Below are 24214 nucleotides of genomic sequence, written 5' to 3' on the forward strand. Positions count from 1 at the left end.
TGGAGAAGCAGGAGAAAATCGTGAGATGCCAAGAGCCTGTTTATCAACAGTATTCTGTAGAAATGTTTAAACTACGCCTGTGTTTTCTAACTCTTTGAGGGGTTTTAAAAGAGACCCCGAAACAAAGAGAAAGGGATTAGCTTTTATACATACGGATACATTAACATAACACATTATATCCCCTTTTTATGTAAGTAGAGAAAATTAAAGTAAGTGCTGAAGACAGCAAATATCATGGTTTTGCTTTGGTGTTGTGCTTTTTGAAAAAACAGATCTTCTCAATATTATTTGCACTTCTTTATGGGAAAATCCATATCCATTAAATTCTTGCTTCCACATTTCAGTGAAAAACTCAATTCTTTATGTGTGTATATGCTGTTTTTTCTGAGATGACCACACTATTTGGAATAGAAATATATGCGGCACACTCCAGGAAAATTTTGACACCAGAAAAATCATCGTCAATAATATTATACACCTGCAATATCTTTTTACATTTGTTGCTATAAATGTACTCGCGTCAAGCTTAAGATAATATTCTCCATGGTATTATTGCATGACTTCAAAAACCAGGCATAAAAAAATATTAGAGGGACAAAAAAACTTGGAATACATGGATTAAAGTTTTCCGTCGCTATGACGGATTTCCGTCAACTCCGCTCGCATAAGGCTAAAAAAGAGATCGATGCAGATCGGAAGAGAAAAAAAAATAGGGGGGGGGGGTGTAACACTGATATGATTTGCATAACTTCATTCAGCTGTGATTTTTTTAACCTTTTGTTTGTGAACCATGCCTTGCGTCTTTCTCATGTTTGAATGGATAAGTTGACGCGGCATTTAAAAAAAAAATCCATGCGTTGGCAGAGCATTGGAAATAAATCCCCATACGTTGTGCTTGGTTTTCTTGTGTTTGGCAATTTAGCTAGTGTTTCAGATTAAGTTGAGTTGTGGCAAAAAATGACTGTTTGAACAGATAGACCATCTTGTGTTTCGCTTTGATCAGTCATGGCCACCGGTGTATCAATCATCGTCGGCAGATACAGAAATAATTAAATAAAAAGTTCTAAATCACCAGACGTCTTAAAATGCTCTCCTTTTCGTTTGGCCTGGACCTACACGATGTAGAGAATTATTGAAAAAGGAGCAGAAGCGTGACAAAAGGTTTACAATTAAAGAATCAAAGAAAGAAAGACGAACCGACGTTTATATGCCTATAGGCTATATTCAGTGTTGGGAAGGATACTTTCAAAACGTATTTCGTTACAGAATACAGAATACATGCCTAAAAATGTAATCTGTAACGTATTCCATTACATTAACTAATCTGAGTAACGTATTCTGAATACTTGGAATACTTCCGGTTTGTATTGCATTTTTCAAGTGTATGATTGCGGCGTTGTTATTGTCAGTGGAGCAGCAGCAGTTTAAACTCTCTCTCCGCCGATGCGGCGGGCCAGCTGGATGTCCGGCTCCCATCCACTCCCAGCTCTGTGCGGGTCCCACCGGAGGCTGAGGGGTCGCGCTGCGCCAAGGCTGCCTCGCGCCGTGCAGCGATTGTTTCGGCGTCGAGTCTATTTTTGTTTGCACTTGACGCGAGCGTATCGCGCCAGTAAACACACTGAAAAATGATTTTAAACGATATTGATGACATATTTTATATGATATAAATGATAAAGTATGCATCCCATAGTTTGTATTCCCCTTCTGTTGTCCTGGAGTTTTAATTTTACCAATCACATTATTAAATGCCCCCCTCTGCCCATCCACTACAAGCAGTCATAAAGATAAAAAGAGAGGGGGGGGGGCTCCCCATTGGCTTGAGTGGAGAGTACGTAATTTACCCTCGACACCCGATATTGAACGGAGCAAGCAGCGGAGAAGTTCTTGACCAACCAGTTCCAACCAATTCTGTTGGAACTCCCTCTTCCTCCTCCTCCTCTGGCTCATTTAAAGCCACACCTGCAGGAAAACCCTTTTCCTCTCCTCCTGGGCCAAAAAAACCTCCCCAGAAACGGGCATCAGGTGTCCTGAAGTTAGATGACTTTGGATTCACCACTAAAAGGCCAAAGAAGTAGACCTTTTCATTTTCTCTTCTTGGGTCTCAGTGTTTTAACTTATTTAGTACTGTTATCTTTTAAGTTTTAAGTTATCTTTTTGTGTTACACCGTTTTGTTCAAACATTGTTCTCTTTAATATAATTGTTCTTGAAAGCATTGTGGAAATAAATGCTTGCTCTGACAACTTTTGCAGACGTTTTGTCATTTATAGCCCATTAACACGAATGGTGAAGTCTTGCAAAAAAATATTGGTTTTATGCCCTAGCTTTAAACTAGTAAGTGATAATGGACCACGTGAAGTTCAAATATCGAGGCGGTAAGCAGCCACGACCCAAAGTGAGTTTTTTTTTTTTTCAGTCAGATGATTTTTTTTTGCTTTAATCCCTGGGAATACCCACAGGCCCCTCTTTGAGCTTTTGTGGTCTCCACATAAGGAGGGTAGGGTAGATGAAAAGGTCAAGGTCCTATGTAGAATCACTGGAATGTCAAAGTGCTGATAATGAATCTGCCTAGCCATGCAGGTACGAAGATCAGAGACCTTGCTTAAAAACACTACTGAGGGACCCGCCTCATTTGCCATTCTATCACTTCAGAGGATTCATGCTCATTTCAAAGCTGTTTGGGCATTGCGGAATTCCCCCCGACTCTGAAAAGTCTGCTTGTGTGTGATTTAAAACATTTTTTGGACACTTGAAACCGCCAAATTATTTCACGACTCTGTTTTTAAGCCAGCTGATTACTGTTTCTCGTTGAGGGCAAGGAGGGTACAAGGCTCCGACATGCCCACAATATATAATGTTTTGTACAATGAAGTACCTTCAGAAGCTTGCATTGTCAAGTATTTTGTTGAATGTCATATTACAGACTAATAGCATCTCTCAAGTCTCTTCTGTGGTCCTGAGGCATTCTGCTGATGACAGTGAACAAGAAAAGACATGGCTGTGCAGGTGAAACATTTTCAGAACATTAAAAGTGGAGATCAAAGCTCTTGCTGATTGCCCAGCCTGATCTATGGCTAGTGCCTCTCCGGGGCTGAGCGCTTCACTGCCCCCGGGTGACTCCCTTAGTTCCACTTCTTTATTGTCCTACTTCTCATGTTTGTTCCCCGATTTTTTTATTTATCCTATTTTTTTTTAAAGGGGTAAGTCAAAGTTTGAAGCATTTCCTCTGGTGCTGTGTCCCCTGTTCGAGTGGAGCCCCAGCTCTAGTTGATATATGGCCAGAGAATGGATGGGAGGGGAGATTGGCCTGACAGATGCACAACAGGGTTTTGTTTCGGGTTCCCTCTGATCTTGCAGACTGAACGACACTTGTAGAGTGGCCAAGAGAGATTGTGTGTGTATGGAGGGCTACCAGTAACAGAAGCTGATGAGTGTTAAGCGAAGTCATCAGGACCAAAAGGGGCAACTGTTTAGTGAGTAATCTCACACAGTCAGCTTATTGCCCCTCCTCTTACTATTTCTGAGGTTGCACCAGTTGTTTGACACTCAGCCCTGGCATCTCTTTGATGAGGGGAATAAAAAGGTTTGTCTGGAATTTAGCACTGTGGTTGTCTGGCCCCTTCACAGTTGGTTTGATGACTCACCTACATGGTGCTGCGTTACATTAATGTTTTGTCTTCTCCTTGCCCCCTTTGTTGACTCATATAACACAGTATTTTGTTCACACAGATTGTGAACAGATAGCTCAGGGAAATGTTTTTGTGAGAGCGAGTAAAGCCATAGGAGCTGTCTGGAAGTCAAAGGTCAGGGTTCAGGAGTCATGTAATTCAGGGGTAAGAGCAGACAAGGGAGAGGGAAGAAGAATTAGAGAGGGTTTTCTGTGGATGTCTTCAGTTATCATTATGGTCCACTGCAGAGTTGAGTCTGTAAACCCACAGACTTAAAATAGAGCTTCTTTTATGATAATTTCTTCCTTCGTCATAAAAGCTTCAATGTTACGTTTTAATAATGTTACACATTAACCCCACAGTTAAGATTACATTTAGAGCCCTAATATGTAAATAATGCTAATGTGTAGAAGTTTTACTTGTTAGATGTGAGCATGTTGGTATGCGTGTGACTGTCTTGTGTGTTTAGTTGATGGGAAATGAGACACTTTTTTTTCCTAAGCTGCTGGGGTTGTAATTAGGTCATTGTCTCATCTTTGTTAATGAGCACTTAAACATGAGAAGCTTCTCCTTTGTATAGGCCTCATGTTTGCTGCCCCTTACACCTGTCATTATTTTTCATTATCTTTAAATCCACTAGACAAACAGATAGCATTGACCTTTTACTAATCAAAGGAAGTTGTTCAGTGTCTATTTTGTCCTCAGTTATTTGTAAAATAAAGTTATGGGGTGCCTTGTCCTGTCATTTGTAGTTGAATCATTTCTTTAGAGAAGAAGAATGTTGTTTATGGCTTCCATATGTGGAGTTATCTCATTAAAATTCCTGTGCACCTCCCTTGTCTGAGGTTGATGAGTCACACTGGCCCTCTTTGATGACATCATATTGTTGTTGAAGCCTTTCCTCTCCGCCGGCTGGCTGACCTCTGCCTGCGCGACAGAAACCCATCATTACATCCTCAAGCCGCCCACTTACTGGCAAACTGGTCCTGCTTCTTTCCACTGGGAATTTTTCAGAAAGGGCTTTGGTCTGTTGGTTCCTGCTCACTCACATGCTCACACTTTACTCTAGCCTCCTCTGTATTTCCCACGGACGTCTACAAGTAGCCGTGACCTTCTGGACAGTGCGTGTCAGGGATTTTGGAGCCACCTGTAATTTTCTCTTATGAGACACAGGCTGTATTTCCCCCATATTTCTGCCATGTACTTACTCCCTCCTGGCTGTCTAAATCCAGGCTTGAGCCTGTTAAAGGTCTAATGAGATTAGAGTTTATAAGACAGTGAGGTGGCACTGCTCCCCATTCTCCTCTGACTCCTGACTCTCATTCTGTACAACAACCAGTGTCTACATCTGGTTGCCACTGTGTATTTTACACATTCATCTAATAAACCTTACCTTAAGTCAGTTTTTTTTTTTTTTTGACAAGTGCGGGTTTCCCTATGCCAGATGGTAAATTACATTTTCATAGGCATAGTTTCTGACTTCAGTATCTAGAAATCAAATCATAAGGTTGATTTAAAAAGGGATTTTACAATAACAAGTTGTGAACACAGATATAGATTAAGAGACACAGGTTAAGATTGCAGTCTACTGCACCGCCCAACACATTCTTCATCACTTTCACACCTATTTGCAATTCTCACATTCCTAACCCTTCTTACAATGTTTGGGGAAAACCAGCGCAAGTGGTCTGTTATGCTGTGTGAAATTACTGTTCCCCATGTATGGGTTTACTTAATTCCTGGGGAGACGTTCAAAAGACCTAATCCTGTGATTAAGGTGCAGCCACGGCCTCCTCGTTAGTGAAACATTGCTCCCCTGATGACGGGTGTCTGCCTTTTGGTGTCTTTTTTGGCTTTCAAGACTTTCCAGACACGTATAAGAAAATGTTACGTTGTTTTGTTCCTTCTCCTATGACCTTTTTTACTCCAGACAGAGTAGGCTGTTTTGTTTTTGTGTGTGAGTGGTTGCAGGTCTCTGTTTATACTCTAAACACTGGGCTTGTCTAGTCTCGTCCCACTTGCCAGCTCACATGCAACATCTCCATGAAAGCACCTTAAAGTATCAACACGCATTTGTGTTTACTTTCTATGTGTTCGTGGAAGTTAGACTTCCAATGTTATTTGTCGTCTCACAGGTTACTTTGTTGATTGAAAGGATGGTTGAGGTTTGTATCTGTCACATGCATTAAGTAGGTTAGTACATCAGGTGATAATCGTATGTGTAGTGACTTGCCTTTTCATCTCAAAGCCTCGGGGCAGACTCAGCTGCAGCAGCTGTATCTTGTTGCAAGCCTTGATTCATATACTTGCAAAGTGTTAGCCACCTGGCCAACACTTTCAGGACTATTTTGAGCTGTCTACATGTCTATGTGAATGGATGATTACATTCAACCTTATTGTGTAGGTTTAGTTAAAAAGGGAGTGGTAACATTTGTATGAATTCTGGGTGGTCCAGCCGCCAAAAATGCCACATTTTCCAGTGGCCCACACCTCCCTGCCTCTTCCGTCCATATCTCATCTCCTTCTACGTCTGTCAGCGTGACAATAGTAAGGGATGCAGCAATGACCTTCTTTACCACAGTGCTATCACACCTGTGGGGGCCTGCAAAAGCCTGTCTTTATTGCTTGTTTTATGTGTGTGGTCCAGTGGCCATGTTCCAAAGGAAAAAAAGTTTTCTGTACCAACTGTTTGTTTAACAGACAACGTAGTGTGTCCTTCTTCTCATATACCAATGCACTTTACACCAGTAATATAAAATCATTAATGTCAACTAGACTCCTGGCTTTGGTGTTATTCATTGACACCATATTGTTAATAGTATTTTCAGTGGAATTTATTCCTTTGACTGTTTTGTCAGCTGTTGGACCTTTGTCCCATTGTGTCCCTCCCCTATTCCCAAGGTGCCCTGAATACCTGTCTGGCCTTAACAGAACAGTTTGACCTCTCAACCTGTGTTGTGATTGGTGGGACAGGATTGGTCATCCATGGGCTGTTTGACTGCTGGCATGTTAAGTGTTCAATTCCCATCCCTTAGGCAGAATCATGATGTGTTGGGAGTCTTGTTTTCAATTGTTTGACCTCTGACCATATAGCTATTACTGGCCTTTGATACACCTTTAAGCTGCCTCTGGCTCACCCTGCTGCTAAGTGAGAGAGATGTGTGGTCCCAGATTGCCTCCTGAGATGAGGGAAAACTGATTTTATCAATTGTTTTCTTCAGATTTGTAGTGTTTCTTCTTTAATCCGTGTGTATTTGTTGCGCTGCCATGTGCTTAAAAGTTTCATGTTTTTCTTTGAGGCCCAGGGGTGCAGTTAATCTGCATTTGTCCCCTGAGTGACGTCTTTGTCCAAGCTGTGAGAATGCGCAGGGTATCCGCTACTGAGCCCAAAGAATGAAGAGGCGATGATTGTGTTGCATACTGTAACTTGAAGTGAATATGTTTTTTTTGTTTATCTGCTCTGTACGTACAGTATAGTAGTTATTATAAAAAAATTATTGAAATAGTTGCAGATTATTCCTCTGCTGATCAAATAATTGATAAATTCCTTTTAGCTCAAACAAGCTGTTGCTTTTCCACACGAGTCTCTTTTTCCATTGGTTAGAAAATGAATATCCTCTATTATTTTGCAAGTAAATGCCAAAATCTTGAAAACCATGGTTTCTGAAAGCCTGCGTTCTCAGTTATGCCACATGTGTGGGGTCTCTGGTCTTGACAGTGCTTGATTAATTATTGAGGTGGATTTGAATGGAGAGAACCCTGACAAATACAATGTTTCTACTCACACTATCCAAACCAACTGTTCTGATTAGAGGTAAATGTACTTTGAGTTGTTTGACACACACACAGACCTTGGCCTCTGAGGGTTTGGACTGACAAATCCAGGGCAATGTTTGTTTAAATGAGTCACCGACTAATTTTTAGATCCATGAGGTTACATTATTCGGTACACACCTACAAAAACGGAGGTGTGTAGTAGTAGTACACAAACAGACCTATGACTGCAGACCTGAGTTGAAATCGGCAGCATGTTTGAAGCAATCTGCTTGTTTTCCTGTCCTCTGTAGTAGAAAGGTTTGATTTTCATGCTGATCATGTTGAGGAGAGGCCTATTAGCTTTCATGTACATGGACATCCTGATTAGTTTTAGAGGCACTAGCCTCTGTCTCCTTTCTACCCAGTGTGTAATGGTATTACTGTGGGCCAAGTTAACACAGCAGCCTTGGATATTCTGTAGTGCAAATGTGTGCCAGCAGAATTATCTGCTTGTCAAATGTCTCTAGTCTTGAGGACCAAGAAACTAGTGAAGGCCCAAAACTCAGTTTCTCAGATTTTCCCCTTGACACTGTCACTACAGTACGCGATGCCTCACCTAGCAATGAGTGGAGGTGACGGAAACTCAGCAGCTACTTGTTACATCTTGGTCTAATAGAGGACAGAATGGACAAACACACTCACACACTTTCTAAAGAGAGGGAAAAATGGCCAGGGCTGTGCTGCGTCTTGAGTCAGAGAGAACAGATGCAGTGTTTGTGCCTTGGCCCTTTGCCATTACTGTGTCAATATCCTGGCTTTGTTTGTCCACTGTAGAGGAGTATAAAAAAGCCAATGCAAGCAAATGATCTTCAGTAGCCCACTACTCTGACATGCAACACTGGACAATTGAAAGATAAGCATAAGCATGTGAGAAACAGTCAGATATATATATATATATATATGTGTTAAGTTTTTATTAAAGTTTCTACTAAGTAGGTAGTGTCCACTTCCTTGTCAGATTTACCATTAACTTGCAACATCGTGAGTAAATTGAAGTCAGCCTATGTAGAGCAGAGCAGGTGGCTCACCCTGAAAGAAGAAGAGAAACAAAAGGGCACAGACACTGCACGCTTTCACCAGCACAGTGGAGAGTAATGTGAGGAAATGCTTAGTATTCAGCTCATATTGACTGCTACTCAATACGCAGATACTGTGACATTTGTGAACTAATCCCTCTGTAGCTTAGATACAAGCTAACTTCCTCAGTGCAACACCTCTCTTAGTGCTAATCCATGTTGTTAAATATCTATTAGATGAGATTTTATAGTCTAATCACAGATTTAAACCATGCTTTTTTTGTGAAAGTCTAAATCAACTTGTCTCTGATTTATTAGGGCCCGAGCACTGAAATCGGTGGGAGCCCCTATTGAATTTTTTACTTATTTCTGACCATGATCAGAGGTTTTGATATTCAAAAAGGGTTAGACATGAAAGTAAATAAATACCCAATACACACCATGTTATTTATTTCGTATTTGTTGGACTGATTACTTAATGTTGTCTATTAAGCATTTTAAGTCACTCAAACAAAATGTTTATTTATCGCCCTGTTCACATTATTGCAGATATTTTACAAAACAAAGTCACTGATACAGACTTTTACAAATGCTTTCCAAAAAACTCTGGTTTCTGTGTTGCCATGTGTAAATGTAAAACAGCATTTGGGAAACAATGATGACACAGCTCTTTCAAGCATTCCCACTGTGGGGTAGTGAGCATTCTACAGAACCAATGTTGCGATCATTGCCATAGACTTTTGTGTTCTTGTCTGGATTGAGATATTTTGTAATATGTACGTTGTTAGGACAGAGATATTTTTTTAAACTAAGCAGAAAATATCCTTTCAAAAAGTATCTGCAGTAGTCTAGACAAGGACTTGCAGACTTAGGAAAATAAGAATAGCATTGCACTGATAAATTATTTCTGCATGTGAAAAACAAACTGAAAATTGAACTAGCAGACTGATCCAACTTGCCTGAAATTCATCACGGCAACTAATAATGTGACTCAGTAGTGGATATGGCCTCCATGTGTCTGTATGCACTCCCAACAATGTCTGGGCATGCTCCTGATGAGTTGGCGGATGGTGTCCTGGGGGATCTTCTCCCAGACCTGATCAGGGCACCAGTGAGATTCTGGACAGTCTGTGGGGGTACTTGGCCGGTGTCAAATACACTAATACATGACGTCCCATAGGTGCTCAATTGGATTTAGGTCAGGAGAATGTGTGGATCAGTCAATTGCATTAATGCTTTCATCATCCATGAACTGCCTGCACACTCTGGCCACATGAGGCCCGGCATTGCCCTGCACCAGGTGGAAGCTAGGGCTGACTGTACTAGTGTAAGGTCTGACAATCGCTCTGAGGGTTTAAACCCGGCACTAACAGCAGTCAGGGTACGGTTGGCTATGCCATGGAGGTTTGCACAACCTTCCAAGGATATGACTCCCCAGACCATCAGTGACCCACCGCCAAACCATTCATGCTGGATGATTATTCAGGCAGCATAACGTTTTGTCTGCAGAATCTTTCACGCCTGTCACATGTGCTCAGTGTGAACCCACTCTCATCTGTAAAGAAAACAGGACGGCAGTGGCTGACCTGCAAATTCTGCTGTTCTATGGCGAATGCCAATCGAGCTGCACGGTGCTGCGCTGTGAACATAGGTCCCACTAGAGGATGTCAGGCCCTCATGCCACCCTCATGGAGTCTGTTTCTGACAGTTTGGTCAGAAACAAGCACACCAGTAGCTTGCTGGAGGTAATTTTGTTGGGCTCTGGCAGTGCCCCTCTTGTTCTTCCTCACACAAAGGACCAGATACTGGTCCTGCTGCTGGGTTGATGCCCTTCTACGGCCTTGTCTAGCTCTCATTTTGTAACACTTAGTCTCCTGGTATCTCCTCCATGCTCTTGAGACTGTGCTGACCTTCTTGCGACCGCACGTATGGATGTGCCACCCTGGAGGAGCTGGACTACCTGTGCCACCTGATTCGGCCGCAGGTACTGCCTCATGCTACTAGTAGGAAGGATAAGGAGAGAACAATTTCCTGTGGCCACCACATGCAAAAATATTAACTTTATGGGGTTTGTCCTGCTTTCTGCACTTGTGCATCCTAAATTGATAGATTGATATTCCTGAAGTCTAACTGATTTGGTGTTATACCATGACGATGAAGTGTTCCCTTAATTTTTTTGAGCAGTATACTTTCCTAGCTCTCTCAGTCTGCTTTGAAATGCAAGTGGGGTCCTGTGAGAGCTATTGTTAAGCCCAGTGTATGAACTAGCACAGAGTTAAAGAGGTCTGTTCTTTGAGGTTTCTGGTCAGACAAGCCGACTGAGTGATACAGGGGCCACCCAGCACCAGCTTTTACCCCTCATCTGAGGCCAGCCAGGTAAAGAATGCCAACACAGAAGCCTACACATAGATGTGTGCCAGTTCACGCTCAAATGCTTCAGTGTAATTTAATTTTTCACAGTAGAGCCAACCAATACACCCAAAACACACAAGTGCTTCATGAAAACAGAATGTGTGAAGTGTACAGTGTGTGCATTTGCTCCCCCCACAAATCCATACTCCCATCCTGCTGAAATGACTTCTCTCTTATTGACTAATCTACAGCTTATGCTGTGCTCAGCGCAGAAATGTCTTCATTGTTTTTATAGACCCTACCACCATAAGACAGAAATCCCTATGTAGTAACTGGTTTTGCACATGACAGCCTTATGGGGCTAGTACCCCAACTTTGAGACGGATGGCTTTGATCATAGGCTAGCACCCGGATTCATATGAACCCCCGGGCTACAGCAAAGGTCAGGAACTGGCAGTTAATCTGTAGATTGTTGTGGTCAGTTAGTGGTTACTCCTGAGATGTGTTTTGTAACTGGCACGCAGGGGACCAGATTGTCTCACAGTATTTATACATATTAGGCTGACTGAGAGTTGCCTTCACTGACCCAGGAAAACGAGGAGGACAGTTTCGAGGGATTTTGGAAACTTCCTGTTCTTCTCACATGTGATCCAAGCTTCCATCTGGACTCCAGACTGAGTGTTGCGTGCCTGTAGACTAATATGTGGGACCTCATTCGATGTGTGAGAGGAAAACAAACAAGCACAGTGATTTTTATAAAAAAGTAAAGCTCATGGAAAGCTTGACTGGCTTATTGCCTCTTTCATTCCTTCCAAAACACAGTCAATGAATAATTATACTACACTGAGGCTGAGTAGTATACTAAGTACAGTATTCTTGATCACTGTTTTTGTTTTTATTATGCTTTTTTCTGTTTATTAAATTTAGGAGCTTGCTCAGTGGAGTGTGGTCCAAATAAAAATACTCAAGGTTGTCAAATGTCAAAAATCCAGTCTGGCTTAACATTAACCAGAATAGAAATGTCAGTTCTCAAGTCATCGATCGTGACGACGATGTTTGGCGAAAATAGGAGGGGCTTGCAGCCCGCGTTACTAGTGCCATCTCCCCTTGCCGGTCCGTGCAATAGACCATGGCACCGGGGTCTCCCACACACAGCCAGAGATGGTGCTGTTGGTTTTCGCCATCTTCATTAAATTAACCAGGTGAAAACATCAACTTACAAACTCTTAAACTTAAAGCTGCTGGCGAATAGCTGTTCAGCTCAGTATTTTATCTGAATAACTGTTTTAATACATTAAAATGTATTTTTTCATCCCTAGTGACAAGAGACGTAGTGATCTAATACAATTTTAGACAAGAAACCAAATATGAGTATTTACCAAAATGTTTAACTATCACTGGGAGGTGATAGCCCATTAACTTAATCACTACCCAGGGCCTCATCACTGCACCCTCTCCAAGGAATGGACACTGGCTGGATTCTTAAAGACTTTCTATCATAAGATTCACTGCACTGTCAAGGGACCCATAAATAGCCAAAATAGTGATCCTATGTGGAGTTTCCATAGAAACCAGAGAGTGGAAGTTTTCTTTTGTCTGAGTGAAAGGGAGACAACAGCTCCAAATGAGTATGCTGTGTTAGGAGGATCGGCTGTGAGAAGAGCTGCTTATCTGAAAGTCTCTGTGTGAAAACATTATTTAAATGTCAGAGGGAAAGTTTGGATATCGTATTATCCTTGTTGGAGTTATAATCCCTGTGAGCCTCATGTTCATGCTTCTTGAACATACATCACATTTTGTTTTAATGGAACATTTTGAATATCAGAGAAAAATAGAAAACGGCTCTCATTGCTCACCCTTGTTTCACCCAATAGAGAAGAAAGGCCACTTCACAACACAGAAATTACTCAGCAGAAATTCGGCCTAATATGCTTCAAAGTGCAGCCGAAATACACCACAAAAAAATTATCCACAAATAAACATACATCCATCTATACTGCTTGTGCTTTGAGGGTCACAGGATGGGCCTTGTACACCCCAGACATGCTGCAAACATCTTACAGGGCCAACATACAGAGAAAAACTACCATCGATAAACATATCTCTGTTAATAGGTAAAAATATGTAATATTAAATAATTAATATAGGGCACAATGCATCAATATCACATTCCCAAAACACAACTGTAAACTCAAGCTCAGATTTTTGTGAATATTATCTATCACCTAATATCAGGCTTGGCTACTTTTGATGATGGCATCTTGGAATGGTCTCCTTCTGTTACTGGCTTTCACAAACTTGATATTACTTCATTTTGTCTACCACTGTTTGTCTGTAGCCCATTTCCTGTATTGCAAACCAATAAACCCTCAGATATTAAGCCTGGAAAAGACACCTGCTTTACAGTGGTCATTAAAAAGGCCATTAGGAATCAAATTAAACTAATCCATCTCTAATGGTATCAAGACAGCCCATGAAGTTATTATTTCCCATTACGTGTCAATGGTTGTGCAACATGTTAAGTAAACAGCAACTTGCTAATGAACAGTAAGATCCCCTAAGACCACCTGGACAGTGTGGCAGATGCTGCTTGTGCTCTCTCTGGTTAAATGACTGACATGCAGTGGCTCACTGATGTTTGTAGAAGGGCAAATCAGACAGACACCCCCCCCCCCCCCCCCCCACACACACACACACTGTTTTGTCAGTAGGACCCCTTTTCAGTCTCCACCCCCTGCAGCGATCCTGGAGGTGTCCTTATGGGAGTGGAGCTATGTCTGGCACTTACACATAGCAGGTGAAGTTCTGTCTACTACAATAACACACAACCTTTGAACTGCTGAGGGAGAAAAAGTTAATTGTAACCATGGCGCAATTTATTATAATTTATTTATTGTGATTTTGTTGAGCTGTTTTGTTTGTCGGCCCTATAGGAGGCTTGTCTTTTAAACTGTTTCTCACAAATTTTACGGCACAGCGGAAATCTGTAAGTGTTATTATCCCCATATGACCTCGTCCTACCTAGATGGCACCAAATGCATGCAGGCAATGTGTTTTTATGCCTGTCTGCTCACTGGTTGTTGACATTTGGTTGTGCTGTAGAGCAGAACACTTCGGTAATTTGGTTATAATCCAGTGCTGTGGAAGAGAACACTATAACAGCCAAATCCTTTAGCACACAGGCCTAATTGCATTATCAGCAATACAAGGGTAATTGCACACACCAGCTGATGCTCTGCACGTTGAGTCTAATCGGTCTTTCCCAGTCTTTGTCTGTTTAATCTGTCTGTCTCTCATTCATACAGACACTCAAATAATTAACACTCTACTACAAGAAAGTATGTTATAATGAAAGTGGAAGGTTGACTCAGGGTGCAACATTTGCATATTGGTTTCCAGCAAAGGGCACCTGCTCTTTTCCATATTGGTGAGCTTAATTTAGTTCCATACTGTGAAGCTGCAGTAGAGACTGAAACTCTAAAATGGTTTGTCTCCAGATATTTGTTAAAAGGCAAAGCAAGTTTATTTTAATATAATCTGGGACAGATATTTAGTTGACAAAACAATTTCATAATTATGTTTGTCTTTTTGTATTTGCACTCCCTTCACATATTAAGAGTGGCTGCATGTAAATCCTCATAACATTCATTTAACTCCTCACCATGATTATCACATGTCAAGCAGAATGCAAACCAAAACATTTGCCTCACCAAATCACTTTTCTCTGCTAATAGTACACATGTTACTAGTTCAAGAACTTCAGGAAGTAGATGTGTTCAGAAAACATTATCCTCTTCCTGATACCATACCAATCTGATACCAGTGCATTTGAAAAAATAACTGTAATTGTATGATGTATTGTATCAGCTATATGTTACTTATCCTGTATGGAAATTATTATAACTATCATTATTATATGGCATGGCTCAGGTGAAACCCTTTGAAAGACAAATGCATACAGGAATAAATGCCAGTGACCTTCTCGTATTATCTAGTTTGACAATCAGTTTAATTCTGTTTTTATTATATGGATATTAAACTTTTTCAAATTGTACTGATTGTAATAGATTATAATCAGGCCATACAAGGGTCCTCAATACCGAGACCCACAAACCCTTTGTCACCCAGTGCCAGTGGTTGTTATCCAGGGTCTAAGTTGGTTGTTGCTGATGTGGGTAATCATGTACTTTAAATCCTTGAAGGGGCTAGAATTCATCAGATATTGCTTGCAGACTGTCATTAGGCCAGCAACAGTGGTTTATGCTGCTCTATAACTTCTTGTTAACTTTAACCACAAATGTTGAAAAACAATTGGAGATGTTGAGTGAAGGAAAACATGCTCTTGCTCCTCCCTTGACCAGAAAAATGCTATCTGATGTCGATGCCTTTTGTTGTGGCTTTCTGCTCTTGGAGCCTGAACTCAGGATAAGGTTTATTCTGTGGCAGAGTATCATACAGAGATGTAGAGTTAATGCAGACTCACCCTGCCCCAGGGGAAGGTTTAAAAGGGATAAAAGCAAGGAGGATGTGTGTGTCTGTGTGTGCTTATGATGTGTGTGCTTGTGTTGCTCGCAAGCTAGAGTAAGGCCCAATCCAAATCAACCCTTGGCCCTGCCCTTAGCCCTTCCCCTTCGTTTTGCGCATTCACGGGTAGGGGTCGGCTGTCCCAATACCTGTTGGGACAGAGGGGTAGGGCTAAGGTGTAGGGCTCTGTAGCCCTTCAAACCGAGATTTTCCAGAACCTCACTGCGTAAGTAGTGGTACCCAGAATGCCTTACGAATCAAAGGCAAGCTGGGAGAGAGACCAACGAATGCAGTATTTTCTCCATCAATAAGGATTTAAAAATTACGATAATGATTGTAATATCTTAATATAATTTCAATGTATTATGGTCACATTTTTCACAACATAGCGACCACGCTAGAGTTAGCATGCTAGCGATCTTTTGGTTGCATTATAGACCCGTATTTTTGCATAATCTCATATCGCACCCCCCTCTTTGAAGACACACAATGCGAATGAATGAACCTGCGAATAGCAGCGATGTAACTGAACTTAACTGCTCCTCCTAATAAGAAAGTAACCTGGCAGGGTGGCCTACAGACCACTGCTAGTAGTCTGAAGCTGTGTTCTTTTGATTCATCTGTGAAATAATGCAGAACAATCCAAGCTTTTCAATTTCAAATATAGTTTCTTGACCTGCATTAGCATATATGCTATTTTTGATATTATAGGTTTGTCACTTTAGCAACTGCAAACAATAGCATTGGTTTTATAAGATCTCAACAATGTTATTACAATGACATCCCCGGCAAAACTGTCTCGTCTGTTTATAACGACGACTACTGATAATGTAACGGCTTCTTGAAGGGCCGTCCCAATTCGTAGGGGAAATATTAAACCACTACCCCTTCTGACTCTGTTTCAATGGGCAAGATAACCCTCGAAAACAAGCGGTAGGGCCAAGGGGTGAAACGGTCGTATGACTTTTTCTTAGCATTTATGTGTTAGCAACTTCATAGTTCATGTCTGCATTTTCCTGTTAGAAGCATAGTCCCCTCTCTTCTTCATTGTGGGTGTTTGGTCTGGACTTATGGTGCTCATGTATGCAGGTCTGCTGCAGACACAACAGCACTGTCTCCATGGATGCAAACTGGATATTAACCCCCACAGCCATCACCCAGCACCGGTTTTACCTTGTGTTGCACCACCTCTTCCATCCAGAGGCCCCTGAAGCCAATCCCTCAATTTTGTCTTCCTCTCACTATGTAAGCCGAGTGAGACGTGGAAATGTAACTCTGCTGCCAACCCTTCTTTTATGAAGGCAGAATAGGGAGATAAAAAAACTGCTGAGAAGTAGGCAATGGGCATGTGTCAGGACCAAATTTTATCTCATTAGATTATAGTAGGTACATATTGTTTCTGGAGTTTTGTACATTCAGGCCTTTATTTATTAACACCTTTTATGAAGACAATCACATTTACCATGTGCTTAAGTAATTACATAACAATGCTGACTTTGGACTACTACTAACGTTTTGTTTAGCCTTGGCTTCGGAGTACAAACAAGTGCTTAGAGAGTTCACAGTTTTGAAGGGACAAGCATTTCATATTTACCATGTAATTAGATCCAATTGGTTTTGTGTAGCTTGAACCAAACAAAAATGGCACCGCTTCCACTTTCATTTGCATTTTCATTACGGAACTCCCTGCCAGGCCTGGGTGGGCTCAAAAGCCTTGTTTTCCCCCTGAAAGGAGGCACAGTTCCAGTGCAGTGTGCAGGGGGCTTCAGTACCTTCCTCCCCCTCTCTCTCTCCCAAAAGGCTGGAACAGCCGATCCAGAGACCGATTGGCTCTGTGCTTCAGTCTGTGTGATTCTCTGCAGCAGGGTAATGTCACCCTGGCTCACCATCACGCCTCATTCTGTACTTTTATTCTCTTCCGAGCCTTTTAAACGGTTCATTAGCCTTTAACAAGACTGCAGAGCCTGCTCCATATTCTGCTTTAACCCTTCTCTCTCCGGCTCAATTCCTCACCCGGCCTATATTCGCTGTAGTTCTTTAAGATTTCTCTAATCATGCTCTATGTTCCCCGTCAACTGCAAAGTTTCAGTTCCAGAGTTGAGATCCAGTCAGTTTGTGATTCCGATCACTGAAGGATGTCTAACAGCAGTGGGGTGGGGGTTTGGTTTGGATTGAAGCCTTCCTCATGGACACCCACCCTGAATGGAGAACATTGATGATTCTCTATCCTGATACTCCCCCGTACTCGCTGTCCCTCTTTCCTGGGATTGTCATTCCCTGAATGGGCCTTTCAGGACTCCAGGCTAGCAGGCTGAGATTCAAAACCTTCCTCTGCACGATAAAAAGGACAAGGCCCCAAGCCTTTAGAAGGCATTAGTCAGCTAGTGAGAATCAGACAGGCTTATCACACATAAACTGTGAAAACAACACATAAACCCTTTTACTTCCAGGGCACAAATAGGGCTGTCTACTGTCTATATAGAAAAACACATACTCGCCAAATATTGTATCCTTTTTGTATGAAGTATTAAAAAAAATAAACTTAAATATTTTCCATTCAGCTCCTCTCAAGTGCTGATCTTGTACCTTTTTCGAAACATGTGCTTTAAATTTTGCATGAATCCTACTAGGGATTGGCATAATTAATCGACGATTGGTTAACTGATCATTAAGAATTTCATCGATTACATTATTTTTTCATCGATGAAAACTATTGCATGTTCGCTATGTGGCAGGAGGTCGGAATATCCGACCTCATTAATTTATCTCTTATTTGATCATTTTTCTTCATTTGTTCTTATGTTTGATTTGTTTCGTGATATTTCTAAAGAACTATCTCAACAACTTTTGTGAGAAAAAATTAAATGCAACAATTGGTCCCTATCATCAAATGCATTTTTAGATATTGTTCACATAACTCCTTAATTATTGTTGTACAAGAAAAATTACTGTGCATACTAGTTAAATTGATTTAATTGAACATTTCAGTGTGAATCTACTTCACACTGAGTGGCCGTCTTCAGTGTTGCCCATTTTCTTGGCATCTCTCTTACTCAATACTCTCTCCATCTTACTTTCATTCTGTTTTCAGGGTGTATCCCAGCTCCCTTGTGCCAAGGCGCTCTACAACTACGATGGCAAGGAACCAGGAGACCTCAAGTTCACGAAGGGCGACGTCGTAATTTTGCGCCGGCAAGTGGATGAGAATTGGTACCACGGAGAAATGGGAGGAGTCCATGGTTTCTTCCCCACCAACTTCGTCCAGGTCATCAAGCCGCTGCCACAACCACCACCTCAGTGCAAAGCTCTGTATGACTTTGAGCTCAAAGACAAGGAGGCAGACAAGGACTGTCTGCCCTTCTCCAAGGTCAGACAGCATAATACCCTCAGTTCTGCCACGTGTTTTCAACAGTAAAACAAAAATACCTTTCATTACTTCGACACTGTCTTTTAAGCATTCATTTTCTGAATTTATGTGTCTGTGTTAGAATGTGAGGGTTGTTGACTAAAACACCCTGAGCGATGATGTCGATTTCAAGCCAGACTTCTTGATAAACAACTGTAATTAGGTGGAGAGAATGAACGCTGAATAGAGATGAGCACAACCTAACTACAGTAGTTGTGCTTATATCTGTCCAGTTGTGAAGGTCACACTGATGCTTTTGTGTTCTTTCATCGCTTGTTGAAATGCCACATAAGCAAAAGCAGAATCAGGCTTAATACGTTTTTTTTTTACACAGAATCCCATGCCTTAGAGCCGGGCGTTTCTACTCCTGGGCATGTTCCCTTTAATAAAAGATTGTCCCTACCTCATTATATCTGTTCAGTGTTTGTCCCTTAATAATGACAAACACTCTCATCCCGAATTATGTTATTCCTCATGCCACCCTTTGTCTTGAATTTTCAGGATGATATCCTGACTGTGATCCGCAGAGTGGATGAAAACTGGGCAGAGGGAATGCTGGGAGATAAAATTGGAATATTTCCCATCTCATATGTTGAGGTAAGAAAACACTCTACAATGTCCCAATTTCACCAATATTTTCTAAAGCAAATACCACACAAAGAAAAATGTCAAGATCCTTTAGCAAAATTTGTATTATTCTCCACTTCCTTTTGAAAAGCTCATGTTTCATATACCCACTAAAGATGTCTTTGAAGATTTAGACATTCACAGTCTCTACAGGTCTCCACTTAAAAGCTTTAGGTATAATCCAGACAGAATGAAGTAAATCTTTGCCCTTTTAAAGATCATTTCATTTTTCACTGGAAAGGTATCAATGTCACAGCGTTCTATCGTCATGAATATCATCAACAAGCAGAAGAAACATCAAAAGAATATTTTTGACGCAGGTTTGTCTTAAATAAAGCACCGCATTGAAACATTGCAGAAGTATGTTGAGGTGAGCTTGTGGGAGAGCTTTTTTCTAGCTGTGACAGTCTTTTTATTCCTTTCATATATATATTCTACCTTATTCATATTTAATACACTGAGTGGTTTTTTTTGCAGCAACAGAAGGCAGAACATTTCTAAGGCTATATATTGTTTGTTCTTACTAAGGCGAAGCCACTGTAGGTGAACAGAACATGTTGTAGTCTTGTGACAAGATGGTATGCCCTCATGTTCAGGGTTCACAATAATAAAAAGGGAGTTCTATCACAGACATAATGAGCAGTCCAAAATATTGTTCTGGTTCTGCACAACCAGCCAATATATAGGTGCTACTGTTTTCATTGCCTTTGGAGCTTTTTTTTATGTCTATGTAATATAATCTGCAATTACTGTTAAAGATAGTCTTAAAGTTAATGAAGTAAAGGTGACTTGCCTGGTATTTTGTTCTTAATCTTACATTTCTGCTGTAATGTGCAGACATGTCAGTAAGGAACCTGCACAGGTTCTCTCCCGGATGTGAGTCAAACGCTGAGCTTTATGTCCTTTAAGTAGAGGGAGCTGCTTGGGGCAACGTGTGACAGCAAGTGAGAGCGCCCTGTGATTAAGTGAAGCCTTTTTACTGTTCTTCCTTTGATGCTTACTCTACAGTTGCACATTACGGTGCCTGAGAGCGTCACACAGCCTGCAATTTCTGAGCTAGCATAGAACAGTCAACCCGGTCACAATGGTATGTGCAGGCTAACTACCAGATTTTGTTACACACCATCTTCTCTAAACAAAGACAGACGTCCTTCACAGCAGTCCACTTTATTATAGAGAGAAATGGGTCTCTTGATCATTTTAACATCTTTATCTGTCATTATCACCTTACCACTCTCTTCACTGCCCTCTGCCTCTTTTCCTTTCTTCCATTCTCTTACAGTTCAACTCTGCAGCTCGTCAGCTTATAGAGTTGGACAAGCCATCAGATTCAAATGGAGACTCTGGTGAGGGGGCCTCCTCTGGGCCCCAGAGCAATGGTGCCCAGCGTGCAGGGGAGAAGAAGAACAGCAAGAAGCGACATTCCTTCACTTCTCTCACCATGTCCCACAAACCCATGCTAGCTCCGCCCCCTCAGCGTCACTCCATGGAGATTAGTGGGCCTGTCCTCATCAGCTCCAGCAACCCCACAGCAGCCGCCCGGATCGGAGAGATCAGCGGGGGGCTTTCCTGCAGCGCACCTTCACAGGTACGGTACTGTAGTGTGCAGTGTAATATTTTTTCTCTGTCCTAATGTGTTTGATTTTCAAAATTTGAAATACTAGACATAGAAATGTGCAAAACCTACAACGTTGGTAAGTAACCTCTATGTTTAGTCAGGAGCGGCACATGAACTTCTGCTGCTCAAGGCAAAAAAGAGTTATACCGTCCCTCTCTTTGCAACTTACCATACCAGCAACAATACACAAAGCCAATATGCCATACACATAAAGTGCTAGTGCACTAGATCACTGTGCCATCTAGTGCAACGCTAGTGTGCCAACAGTATTAAAGTATGCATGACACAATATGTGGGAATTTTCAAAAGTTTCAAACTGCGTTCTCCCTAAGCAACTAAAATGGGGAGTATAAGAATTACTTGTAATGCTGAAAAAGTAAGGTGGTTCGTCTTATATTTGAGTTCATTAGCTATATTATTAGCTATATATTGCTTGTTGTGGGTAGTTTTTCCTTCTATAGTATTGATAATCATGAAACAGTAATTGTGGCACCAAAATTTCATATTGTGACATCCCTAGTCCAGCCTCCAACTTTTGTTCTCACAGGATAATTGTCGCTTTTCACTCTCTCCACTCGGACTGTCAGCAATTACGCTGACTTCCTTTTTCCTCATCATACCAAACAGACCATTGCTTGTCTACAAAAATTACTCAAGTTTAGCCCTCAAGGTTTCCCCACCAATCCTAACATGACAGCAACCCACAGCTGTTTTATGGATGCCAGCTTCAGGAGACTGGCTTTTACTTGGTGTTGTGACATTCAGACAACAAGCATACAGATTTTCAAGACAAGACAAGTCTCTGTGACTTCAAGTAAATGTGCAACTAAGAATACAAGATAGACAATTTTTGTATGTAATTTAATCCAAGAGGTGTCACAATTTATTGTGATTAAGCTCTATAAAGAGTTTGGGAACAAGAATTAAATCTTAATGGGCAAAGAAACTCTTTCCCAGGAATTTTAAGTGTTCTTGGTCTCATCATCTTAAACGTTAGCGGACATGTTTACACAATAGTTGGCTTGCTTCTTTGTTATTGAAGCAGGATAGAGACAGCCTATAAAGCCTGGTGGTTCGACAATATTTTGAGTCTGATTTTATACTGTAAACACTGACAACTGGTTTGTTTCCCCACTTCCAGTCCCTGTGGAGCTTCTCTAGTTTTGTCCTTGGAGCACAATTTTTTCATTATTGTGTAATTTCTGGTTTTGTTTTTCTTATTATTTGATAAGTTGTCTGCAGAGTACCTGAAATGCTGAGTATCTGAAATGCTATCTTCAGGAACTCCTTATTAAGTAGCTCAATCATTAATATTTTATCAACAACGCTTGTGCTTCTTTGTGAGAGAGAGGGAGAGAGAGCGAGAGAGAGAGCCGAGGAGAGTGCTCGTTTAAAGTAAAGAAGATCTTCTGTCCTTCTTTTAACCAAAATCTTTTCATGTACATGATTAACGTGTTATCAAAGACTTCTTTTCATGTGGAAGGTGTAATGATTTTTTTATTTACTCTAGACTTGGCCTTTCCCCCCCATATCATTATTAGGATACATTTAGAATAATAACAATGACTATTTGTGCTGGTAAACCTATCCTCCCTGGTGACAACAGGGCAAACAAAATGTTTGATATACGGTTCTCGGTTTATTAAAAACACAAAAGAGAGTCTCTCCGGGCACCGTATGAACCTCTCTCTGCTCTCCTCCTCAACTGATCTTCTCTTCCTGCAACACCCAGACAAAAAAAACAACAAAGGTAAGCCCCATTTGCCGAGGGGCTGAGTAGTCTGTCTTTGAAATAAGCATGGCTGCCATTTACCAGTGTACTAGACAAAGTGAGGAAGAAGTTTGAAGGAAAAAAAGGGTCCTCTGTTGATGAAATTCCTCTAAAGAAAATCATTTATTTTAATTTAACGCATTTAACCTGTACTTGAGTGTAATTCATAATAATATAGTTCAGAGTGTGGGCATATTCACAATTATGTTCAAGGCAGTCATTTCACCAACAGCGCCAATATTGAACACACTGTTGCACATTGCTTTTGCTTGGCACACCCAGCACACAACAGATAAGGAAGCAGGGAAGACTTGCTTGGTATGCTTTGTGAGAGGTAAGAGGCAGGGTTATCTTGAGCGGTCATGCATGGACAGAGACCACAGCTACAGGGGATATTGTGTGTCCAACAGTATGGCCTTGTTACCTAAAACACCAGCATGACTCAGGTGGATGACTGGTCGGGAAGCCATCCTAATATACATATCCAATGAAATGACCTGCTGGGTGGTCATCTGGTTTCTGTTGACAAATCAGATCATCAGGCTATCACTGGAGTTATGGCTCTAGCCAGGATACAAAGCCTTATGTGTACATCTCCGTTCTGTGAGTCTCATGTTCACACAAGATAGCGACGAGGATTTATAAAAGTAAGCTGAGGTGTTTATTCTCTATAAATCATAATTTCTCAAAATCACAACATTTTCTAATTCTTTACATTTGAGTGGATTGAGCAGAGTTTATTTCATGGTCCAAATTTCCTTTTTGTTGACAGGTACACATTTGCACAACTGGACTAATCGTGACCCCACCCCCCAGCAGTCCTGTTACTACAGCAACTGTCTTCACCTTTCCCTCCGAGACGAGCTACAGTTCCATCCCTGTGGTAGGTGGAATACAAAAGCAAACCAACAAAATGACGACAAAACATTTATGTGTTCGAGGTAAACATGTTGCTTTATCTTTAAAGGTTCAGTGTGTAAGATTAAGGTGAATGGGATCTATTGGCAGAAATTGAATATGAAGTAGTGCGTTTCATCTCAATTTGACCAATTGTTGTTTTTTTGCTGAGACAGTTATGACACTTTTGTGTGTGGATGAGTTGTTTTGAATGTCATTTGGTAGCTTGGTAACTAAAACTACAAAGTTTGCAGGAAATCAAAGTTTGAACATTATGATCTTCTGAATCTGCTGAAATTATCCAGGGCTGTAAATGAGAGCTGAGTTTCCTCTGCCAGCCCCCTGGTTAAAAATCTGGATAATTTCAGAGTGAGTGCAAATAAGAATACATCAGGACATTCTTTAGGGAAGTGGTTCTCAACCTTTTTTGATCTACCCCCTTTTCAGCCAAGTACCCCCTAACCAGCGCAAAGCATTTTTGGTTGAAAAAAATATATAACACAGAGCACTGTGCTGTCAGT

The 24214-nt window shown here is 41.2% G+C and overlaps 1 protein-coding gene across 1 annotated transcript in view; it reads left to right on the top strand.

The window, feature by feature from the left end:
- Positions 1 to 24214, top strand: part of sh3rf1 (SH3 domain containing ring finger 1) — a 34343-nt gene that overhangs the window by 2070 nt on the left and 8059 nt on the right. The window contains exons 3-6 of the mRNA XM_053430579.1: positions 18466 to 18741; positions 19282 to 19377; positions 20690 to 20995; positions 23569 to 23679. Of these exons, the coding sequence (XP_053286554.1) occupies positions 18466 to 18741; positions 19282 to 19377; positions 20690 to 20995; positions 23569 to 23679 (789 nt within the window). The remainder of the gene's footprint in view (positions 1 to 18465; positions 18742 to 19281; positions 19378 to 20689; positions 20996 to 23568; positions 23680 to 24214) is intronic.

The sequence above is a fragment of the Pleuronectes platessa genome, chromosome 9 (assembly GCF_947347685.1).
Source record: "Pleuronectes platessa chromosome 9, fPlePla1.1, whole genome shotgun sequence".
NCBI lineage: Eukaryota > Metazoa > Chordata > Actinopteri > Pleuronectiformes > Pleuronectidae > Pleuronectes > Pleuronectes platessa.